General features: G+C 51.1%; 1 protein-coding gene across 7 annotated transcripts; it reads right to left on the bottom strand.

The window, feature by feature from the left end:
- Nucleotides 1–1,295: 1,295 nt before the first annotated feature.
- On the bottom strand, nucleotides 1,296–7,801 carry LOC108409019 (uncharacterized). 7 transcript variants are annotated; one of them, XM_073226729.1, is made up of 3 exons: nucleotides 7,542–7,801; nucleotides 4,602–4,728; nucleotides 1,296–3,170 (listed from the first exon to the last, which is right to left on the bottom strand). In XM_073226729.1, exons 1-3 carry the CDS (start codon nucleotides 7,572–7,574, stop codon nucleotides 1,711–1,713), a joined length of 1,620 nt encoding a protein of 539 aa, XP_073082830.1. In that variant the 5' UTR covers nucleotides 7,575–7,801; the 3' UTR covers nucleotides 1,296–1,710. The 7 variants fall into 7 exon arrangements, with proteins under 7 accessions (XP_073082830.1, XP_073082831.1, XP_073082829.1 ...); XM_073226730.1 differs by having other exon boundaries at nucleotides 7,079–7,800; XM_073226728.1 differs by having other exon boundaries at nucleotides 6,507–7,681.
- Nucleotides 7,802–10,257: the final 2,456 nt, after the last annotated feature.

Raw genomic sequence — 10,257 nt, 5'->3', positions numbered from 1 at the left:
ATGGTAAGGCACGCTTTCCAGCTGCTTGTATTTTTCCCTAGGCTTCTAGGCAACACAGACGTACTTGTGTTACTGCCGTGTCATCGTACCCAGCTTGTGTTTCTAACTGAAGCCAATCTCCTTGTCCTGCTAGTTGTTCAGCAGGTATAAGAACTGGAGGATTGGCATGCTGATTTCTCAAAGCTTGTGCTCATACCACCACATTTTAAATTGTAAAAATTCAGAAGAGTCTAGACAAGTATAAGCCAATAAATCCCAATCATGAGAATCATCCTTTCCTATTCTGCCAACCCCAAGGGACCCACAACATATGGAGAATTAGTACCATAAGAGGAAATAGCCTGTTTAAAGTCTTTTAATGTCTTGTAAGGAATAGGTGTGTAAAGTGCTTTGACCCCTCCTGGTGGAATATCAGGATCCTCACCTGGCCCCAAAGGAGTTAAATTAACTGGTGCTACTAAGGGTGTCAGGTAAGCATCTATATCACCCTCCCACTGGGCTTTACGTACTCCTGCCGCGAAGGCAGACGCAGCAGGAACAGAGGCTACGGATTTTTCAGAAGAGGAACGAATAGAACTCTCATCGTCAGTCTCTGAAGAAGAGGAAGAGGAGGACGAGGAGTCAGATGCATGTGGGGATGAAGATCGCTTCCTTGATTTCACCACATCATCCAAGAGTTCTCACACTCGTGTGTCTGACTTGGTTTCAGACGGGAGGGGGGGGCGTTTGCAAAGGCTGCAAGGCGAGTGATCAGATCACATAAACACCGGACAGGCACAGGGATAACATCCCCTTCTGTGAGCCTTTTTAAAGCCTCTTAATACATTATCCCAATCAGCTTGTGTAAGGGTCCCCTGTGGTGGCAACCAGTGACAATACTTTCTAATATATTTATGAAGTTGAGCAAAGTCCTTTTTAGAAGTTTTCACTCCTGATACTTTTAGGAAGGCATGGAGTAATTTTAAACAATCCTCCAGTATAGCTGCTTCAGTTTCATTTTGGCCCATTATAGGGTCCCTAACGTCTCAATCCTGACCCTACGCGTGTTTTCTTGGGAGCCTTAAGGGGTCCACGATCGTCGGAGCTTTCCCCACTGTGCGTTTTAAGGGGTGCCCGGAGCGGAGCTTCCCCACTCTGAGTTTCACCTGGCCCCGCTCTGATTTTCAATAGTCCCTGTTTGGGCGCCACTTGTCGGTCCCTCCCTGCTTCTGACCCACAGATAAGGGAGGAGAACAATGAGTTAGTGAAGACCTGAAAGGAACAGAAAAGGGACTGAAGGCATAACAGCACAAGAGTGGTGCTGAGAGGGGACCTCTCATATTTATTGATCAAATGGTTAACAATGATAAAATTCTGTATAGGGAACTCAGTGCAGAAGCATCAAATCCAACTCTCAACAGTCTCCAATCTTCTGAAGCATAGCGAACAAGTTCTTACATAGGGAACAATGCAAGGGCACTCATACCACAGAAACTGTTTCTGTTTTGACCACAAATCATGAACTATAAAAAATCAAGTCAGATGGAAGTACTCACATGACTGTTATACTGTATATGTGAATCCCACACAGGTGGTTTCTCACAGAGGTTTTTCCCCAAACAGGTACACTTAATACGGAAAGAGCAAATTCTCTTTGAGTATCTAAGGCCTTTTCCAGTGTGAATTTTTGGTGTTGACAGGTCAGATTTTCAACTCAAGGATTTCCCACATTTACTGCAAGTGAGCTCTCCTGTGTTGAAGGAGGGCAGAACTCCGGCTAAAGGATTTACCACATTCATTGCATTGATAAGGCCTTTCTCCAGTGTGAACTGTCCTGTGTCGAATGAGGGAGACTTTGTAGCTAAACAACTTCCCACATTCACCACACTCGTAAGGCCTTTCTCCAGTGTGAACTCTCCTGTGTCTAGAGAGGCAGGTATTGAGGCTAAAGAGTTTCCCACATTCACCACACTTGTAAGGCCTTTCTCCAGTGTGAACCCTCCTGTGTCGAGTGAGGCCGGTTTTATGGGTAAAGAATTTCCCACATTCACCACACTCATAAGGCCTTGCTCCAGTGTGAATTCTTTGGTGTTGAACAAGGACAGAGTTCTCACTGAAAGATTTCCCACATTCAATAAACTTATAAAGCCTTTCTCCAGTATGAAGTGTCCTGTGTTGAATGAGGGAGGCTTTGTAGCTAAAGAATTTCCCACATTCACCACACTCATAAGGCCTTTCTCCAGTGTGAACTCTCCTGTGTTGAGTGAGGCAGCTTTTGCGGCTGAAGAATTTCCCACATTCACCACATTCATAAGGCCTTTCTCCAGTGTGAACTCTCCTGTGTTCAGTGAGGCAGGATTTGCGACTAAAGAATTTCCCACATTCACCACACCCATAAGGTCTCTCTCCAGTGTGAACTGTCCTGTGTCGAAAGAGGTGGCTTTTGCGGCTGAAGAATTTCCCACATTCACCACACTCATAAGGCCTTTCTCCAGTGTGAACTCTCCTGTGTAAAGTGAGGGCGGTTTTGTGGGTAAAGAATTTCCCACATTCACCACACTCATATGGCCTTGCTCCAGTGTGAACTTCCTGGTGCTGAATAACTTTGTATTTGCAGCGGAAGGCTTTTTCATAGTTGCTACATTCATCAAGACCATCTCCAGTGCAGACTCTCTGGTGGTGAAGTGTGTGAGGGTTGCTAAATACTTTCCTCCATTCAACCCACTTGTTACAACCTTTCCCACTGTTAAAGGACTCCCTATGCTTGATGCTGCCATGTGGTTTCTCACCATTGGGAGTGGCCCGGTGCTGCAGAAGGCCTGATAGAGCTGAGAAGTCCATTCCACCCTCCCCACAAGTGAAGGGCTTCCCCGACACATGGAATCTGCAGCTTGTCACAAGTGAGTCCCTGTCCATGTGTACTTTGAAGATTTTCTCTCCACTGTCACACTTTTGGTACTGGCAAAGGTTTGCACTGAACCATAAGCCTCTAGATATCCCACCCAAGTATGGTTTCTGTCCAGGATATGTTGCTTGGAGCTCAGTCAGGTGTAAAATATCTTTCAAGACTGGGACACACTTCTCACAAGGATGGGTCTTCTCAGTCAATGGACCTGCCATGGAAGTCCTGGCATCTTCTACAGGAACACTCTGCTCAGAAGGCAACTCATCCTTTGCTCCACACAAACAATCTGAAGGCAGAGAAATGCTAATACGGTAAAGGTTAACGTCAGTGGGAGGGAGAAGTCAACAAAAATGTGTGTGCCGTACACATACATTTAAATCAAAGAACGAATCCATGGGAATGTTTTCATGGGCAGCAATCTGAAGGGAGGGCCGCTTTGCAGTAGAGGGCCTCTAAAGATCACAGAATAAGGGAGACGTTCTGGGATACAGGGCACACAAATATGGGTGTCACACACGGAGCAAAGGAAGGATGACTGACTCACTGCCTAACAACAGCCTTCAGCAGGGACCTTGTCAGCCAGGGACATGGCCATGCTATGCAGGATGGCTGTGTCCAGGCACAGGGAAATACACTCAGAACTGAGTACATGGTGTTCAAGGAGTACCTAAAAATATGTGCATACAACACTCTGTGTGTGGATCACTGTGGGAGAACTGCAGACTGTACAGCAGACAGGATAAGCGATACACGGAGGTCAGAAGCGTGGGGACAGCCAGGGACTGGAAGTCACAGTTGAAAGGAGAAATTACAAAAAAGTCAATTATGCACAAGAAAGTGATGTGGCCAGTGGCACTCGCACCAAAACACTGGTGGACACATGGCAGGGTCCTGGCATGATGTGAACACAGCTATGATGTCATGCCTTCCCTCAGCTGGCATGCACCAGGGCCAGGCCTCCTGACACCATCTTGGCATGTCCACTCTGTGAAGTAACCAGGGCTCGCCCTGCACATCCGGCTGTGTGAGTACATGGGACCTGAATGAAGCAAGTCCTCAGGGAAAGACAACACAGGTTGTGGCCAGCACAGACCCAGAGCAACTCTGGAATCAGCAGAGCACAGAAAGGAAAGACCCATTACAGTAAAATCTCAAAGTGCCGTCTTTCAAGAAAAGCCCACAGTGACCACGATATTGCTTTCAATTCCTATCACATGCAGTCAGGAGGAAATCCTTTAAGTTCTCATCCGAATAAAAAAATTTTTGGCTCTGTACAGTGATGAATGTTAACGATTTACTGTGGTGAGTATTGTACAATATATACAAATATAGAATCACTATGTTGTACACCTGAAACTAATACGATGTTATATGTCTCAATTAAAGGTCAACTTTAAAAAAAAAACAGGAGGAGGCAGAACATGGGGCAGAAGGTTCCAGGGATCTGGACAGTCACCTTGCCAGGGAGAAGGCAAGCTAGGGGACATCCATTAGGCTGCCTGCCAGACTTGGGACTCCCAGATCCTCGGCTGTGCACCTTGCAGGTGGTAGGGCTGCTTGAGGGGTGCACAAGGCTTCGTGCTGGCACCCATAGCACACATTCCAAGGGAGTGGGGGAAGTCAGCACAGACCATGGTCTGGCTGTGGAAAGGACAGAGCTGCCTCTGAGACGGGGAGGGACCAGTTAAGGACACTGGGAGGAATATGAAGGCCTTACCCAGGGACGCTGTAAGTGCAAAGATCTCCAGCATCACGTCGTGGTATAGGAACCGCTGTGCCTCATCAAGGAGGCCCCACTCCTCCTGGGAGAAGTAAATGGCCACGTCCTCAAAGGTCACAGAGCCCTGCGATAATGGGGACAGTTCACTCCATGATCAACTTTTCTCCTAGGACCCCACGTTCACCCACTCATTCATTTGCCCTCTGCTCACCCTCCTCATTTCCCCATCTCAGAGGAGACATCAGGGTCTGGCACCACTGACAAGCAGTCTCCTCCTGGGCCCTTTCATCCCCGTATCCAACCACAGCAACAGCAGGCAGGCAGGCAGGCAGCACCGAAGCTCTGGGCCCGGCCTGCAGGGACATACTCCCTCCGGCCAGGCAGTCCTACAGTCTCCCCCGTCATGCCTCTCAGACAGAGCCAATGGGTCGGGCTCACACTTCACACTTATATCCTCAATGCCAGAGCACTCAGGCCGCCAGTTCACATCTCCCGGCCTGGACATCACTCTACCAATGTCTGTCTCATGGTTACTGCCTCTTCCCTGCCCTGCACCAAACGCACTGCCCTGTCCCTCCTACGTCAAACAGGACCTGGTAGCACCCCAGACCGCCAATGGTCCCCCTGGCCGTGGCAGTGCAGCGTGCCGCTCTAAAGGCTTCCTGCTGTGGCTCTATTACTCGCCTCCACCTCAGCCCCCCACAAACACTTGTGCATCTCATAGAACCAAGACCTTTTCCCACTTGTACTGCACTTGATTTCTCACCAGTCACAGCCTTCCTCTCTTCCTCACCCTCATTCCAAAACCCAGTCCCAGAGGCTTTGCAGCCCAGGTTCAGTTCTCCAGATGCCCATGTGTGCTGCTTAACTAACCCTCCTGCCCGACTCAAATTCCTGACACAACAAAATCCTGGTGGCCCCCACCACCTCCCCCAGCCATGAATAAGCAGGATGACTGACCTGTCATCTTGCCTCAGTTACTCCTATATAAGGCTCTACCTGTGTGTCAGCAGCGCGCAATGCTCAGAAGCCTCAGCCACCTGCCAGATCACCGTCTCCTCCACGCTGTTCCCAGTGCCACTTCTCTCCTCTGTCTGTCATGTCTATCACCTCCACCAGGTGCCCAAGCATGAGACCCAACCTTCAGACTTCCTGGTCTGCTATTAACATCATCAGGATTATTCCACGAAATGTGACCCACAGTGCTGTGGACTGAATGTATGCATCCCCCTAAAATGCCAACGTTGAAGGCCTACTTCCTAGTACGATGTTATTTGGAGGTGGGGCCTCTGGGAAGTAATCAGGTTTAGATTAGGTCATAAGGGTGTGACCCTTAGGAGCAAAGGAAGACATCTGCTCATTCCACTTTGCTGGGCCAAGGAAAGGCTATGTGAGGTTAAGGTGAGAAGGCAGGCATCTGTAAGACAGGAAGAGAGCCCCTCACCAGGAAACAAATCTCCCAGTGCTTCGATCTTGGACTTCCCAGGAATTTTGCTTAGGTGGCCTGAGCTTAGACACACCGCTCCACCCTGGTCCGCAAACTATCCACCAATTTTTCATACCTGTCTGGCCAGCTACCCACTCTACTAATTTGTTCTTCAAAACATCGCACACACTCAACACAGTGAAACCATCACTTATATCCTGAGCAAAAATTAATCATACTACAGGCTTCCACCCAAACAGTCATTGAACTTTTCCAATAACCTTAGTCATCCCTGACTTCTCTCTTACCTTCTTAATGACAAAATACAAGATCTACTAAGACAGGAAAAAAAAAAGAATGATACAGAATTCGACCTTCTCTCCGACTTCCAATCCCCCCAACTGGCCCGCAGCGTCCACACCCTCTGGGCTGCCGCAGTGGCCTCCTCCCGGGTCTTCCTGCCATTCTCCTCATACCTGCTGTCCGCTGTCCATGCTGCAGCCACAGGACGCCTGGGAAGAGCTAGTCAGATCACCTCCCTCCTCTGCTCCAAAGCATTCCCGAGACCAGCAGAACACACACCAAGCTCTGAGGGAGCCACCCCAGTACTGAGTCCTGCCCCACTGTTCTGTGCTCATATGAGAGAGGGAGGGAAGGTTCCTTTGAACCGGCTCAGTCTCCCCCTCACGCACCTGCACACAGGCATGTGTACCCGGGGCATCCTCGCCCCACACCTCATTCCGCTGGCTGTCAGCAAGAGGGACCACTCTATGAAACCCCGACCCTGCCTGCGGACCTTGAGATTAGGATCTGCTCAGGGTCCCCAGGCCCAAGGCCTGGAAGGGTAAGAGTCCCAGGACACCACAGTTACAGAGTTCAAGAGCAGGATCAGGACCAGTACGTTCTGGAACACGCTGCAGGGTCCCAGTGCCGCTGTACTGGTAATAATCAGCGTGAAGAGGGACGTTCTGAGAGACGGGCGATCGTGAAACGCACCACGGGCTCCGGGCTTCCCCATTCCCTTGCCCACGCCTGGAGCCAGGCTCACCTTGGATGTCTGCCTCGTCTCCGCGTCTCGGTCCTCGGTGCGGACTTTTATTAGCTGTGTGGCACTGTACAAGGACTAAATACCCCTGTGCCTCTTATTATTTCCCCTTCCAGTCTGTTCCTCTGTGCGGCTTTTGATAAACCTTCAGAAGACCAGGTCAGCCGAGGCCTTTTCTGTTCACCACTCTCGATGGCTCCCAGCCGCCTTAAGAGGCTAGCCTGCCATTCCAGGCGCCACTCCCTCTCAGTTCTCTGTCCCCTAAGACGCACGACTGATCCCAGGTTTCCCGAGTGCCCCCGCCCGTAACCGGCCCCACGCGCCGTCCCAGCTGCGCTCAGAACAGGAGCCCCGCCCACGCGCGCCTTTCGTCCCGGGCCCGGGGCCTGGGCGGCGGGCCGTGAGCAGGGAATCGCACTCGGGGCCCGAGGGTCACGGGCAGGGAGGCCCGGGGACGGGTAGGTACCTGAGGCGGGCCCCTCGGCGCAGCCGCCGCCATTGGACTCTGTGGGAGCAGCGGGGCCGCGCGCAGAGCACAGGAGGCGACCTGGGCGCAGCACGCGCGATCCCGGCCCTGCCGCGGGGCCCGCGGGCGACGTCGCGGGCCTCACACTCGCCTCCCTGCGGCGGGGACCGCGCGTCTTCTCGGACGTTCTCAACCCCGACCCGGAGGTACGGCGTCAGTCACCCAGCGCACAGACCCAGACGCCCCCGAAACGACCGCCCCGGGGAGGACGCCGGAAGCCGCGCTCGGTCGTTTTGCGTGCTCCCGGAACTGCCCATCTCCTGAGCTTTTATTGGCTCACCACAACGGCGCCCACCGCAAGCCCCTCTGGGTAAAGTAGTTCCCACCGTTCGCCAAGCCTAGAAGTAGGACGCCCCTCACCTGTTCCTACAGGGTGAAAGGGCGCTGGAAGAGGTGCTGTGAGTCCGCGCTCCTATTCTCCAAGGGCAGGGGAAATGCTTGACTCCTCCTTAAGGCGGGTGTTCTCAGATTTCTGAGAAGTGTCTGCAGCTGGTGACCCAAGGTTTTAGAGACGTGATTTCAGACTTTGAAGTTCAGCAAGATTCCGGAGTCTAAACGTATTATTTCAGTTGCTGCCAATGATTATAGAGCCAAAAGCATATGTCATTGCGTGGAATCATTCAAATATAAAATGTGCCCACTCTCAGCTGGAACCTAATAATCATTTTCCTCTTCTCTTCCGGTGTAGCCCGACACGTTAGACTCAGCTTTGTGAATTTCAGTATGTTCGGTAAAGAACAAAAGAGTAAGACACCACACTGGGACAGGACAAAAACGATAGGAAAGGGATGGTGGACTGCTCTAAAGCAGGAAGACAAAAGCGGAGCTCTGTTCCTGGTTCCTGCCTGTAAAGCCACTGATTGTGTCCAACTCAGTGAGGAACAACGGTTTATCTCTATAGTATTTCTTACTCCATATCCTTAGATGCATTCCGTTACTTTGAGGAATCTGGCAAGTCTATAAAAGAAGAGCCATTAACCCAATGCCACGTTGGAATAGGACATGTCTATACTGTTCGCCTGTGCAAAGTGGACGACTGCAACCGTGAGATAAAAGGTTTGGAACAAAAAGATCTCAACCATTTGATTGGAAGTGATAGTCATGGCAACTGAATTGCAGGGAGAGATCATGTCTGTATTGGGGAGTTTGTATCTCAGAAAAACGTATGAAATGAAAATCAATGACAGCTGTTAATAATGATTACATAGTAATTCAAAGATAGTGGCTGGAGAGCTCTAGGAAAACATAAGCATAAAAAATTAAGTTAAAAATCTAAGGGAAAGTTGAACAGGACATACTGGAAACTAGGAAATGAGGATTATGTAAGCAATGGCTATGGTGAAAATTTGGCCACTCAGGATTATACTCTATAAATTTGATTTTTTTAAATTTATGAGAGCATTGATTAATGTTTGTAGGTGTAGTTAAAAAGGACTTTGTAAGGTAGATGTAACGGTAAAAAATAAAATAGATGTGGATCTGTTTATTCAATTTTTTAATAAATATTCAATGAGCGGTGAGTTTCACGCACTACTGTAAGTTTATGAGACAAGTCAGGATATAAGAAAGACAAACCTACAAGTCTTAGAGTATTTAAGGAAACACAGTAAATAGGAAAGAAGTGCTAAATTCAACGTAGACTATAGTAGTAAGACAGAACAGAAGCTGCGGACGCCTCCTAGAGCCCCAGGATGAAGGTAAGCGCGGGTCTCGGGAGAGAATGCAGCGGGTAGCCACCCCGCCCCAAGGGGTCCAGGCTGCTTCCTGCTGCCCCGTGATGCCCCGAGGCTATTGCGGCAGGTGTGCGGCAAAGGGCCGGCACCGGGGCCCTCCAGGCCCGGGGCTCACGCCTGCAGGTTCATTCGCACACAGGGACCCGTCGGCGGCACCGAGCCCTGGGGTGTACGGGGGCGGTGGGGCGGACGCGGGCCGGGCTGTGGTGGGCGCAGAGCAGGACCCCGGAACTGCCTGGGACGCTGCAACGCAAGGGCTGGGGACCTGCTCGCAACCCGGCGTGCCGGACCTCGGGGCGCCCTGGGTACCGGCGGGGGGCGTCCTGGGGGCCGGGGTGAGACGCGTGGCTCGGCATCTCGCCGGGGGAGGGCAGCGCGGACACGGGGACCGCGGCTGGGGATTCATCCCAGCGGCGCGGTCATGGAGGCCCGGTCGAGGTGCCGTGGACTCCGTAACCCAGGGGCCTGCGGGCCCAGACCGACCGCCTCCCTCCCCGCGGTGCCTAGCCCGCACTGTCCCCCATTACCCGCGGCCGCGGATTTCAGAGGCTCTGCTACCCCGAAGCCAGTCGGCTCGCGAAGGACAGGAACGATCCAGGGTCCCTCGGGAAAAGGGGAGCAGTGGGTCTCCGGTGTGACTCGAGATGTCAGCATCACTGGTCATCAGTGAAATTCAACTCACAACCACAGTGAGGTGCCAACCCACATCTACCAGGATGACGTTTTCAAAAGAGCAAATGACAAGTATTGCTGAGGATTTGGAGAAGGTGGAACCCTCGTATGATTTTTTTGTGAATGTTAAACACCCCAGTGTGATAGGCAGTGGAGCCATGGAACGCTTTAGCAGCTCGTGAAAACATTTATCACGGATATGTCATCTGACCAAGAAGCTCCATTCCTGGGCGTAAACCCCCCAAAATTGA

Source organism: Manis javanica, chromosome 17 (assembly GCF_040802235.1).
Source record: "Manis javanica isolate MJ-LG chromosome 17, MJ_LKY, whole genome shotgun sequence".
NCBI lineage: Eukaryota > Metazoa > Chordata > Mammalia > Pholidota > Manidae > Manis > Manis javanica.
This window is presented reverse-complemented; position numbering and strand designations above follow the sequence as displayed.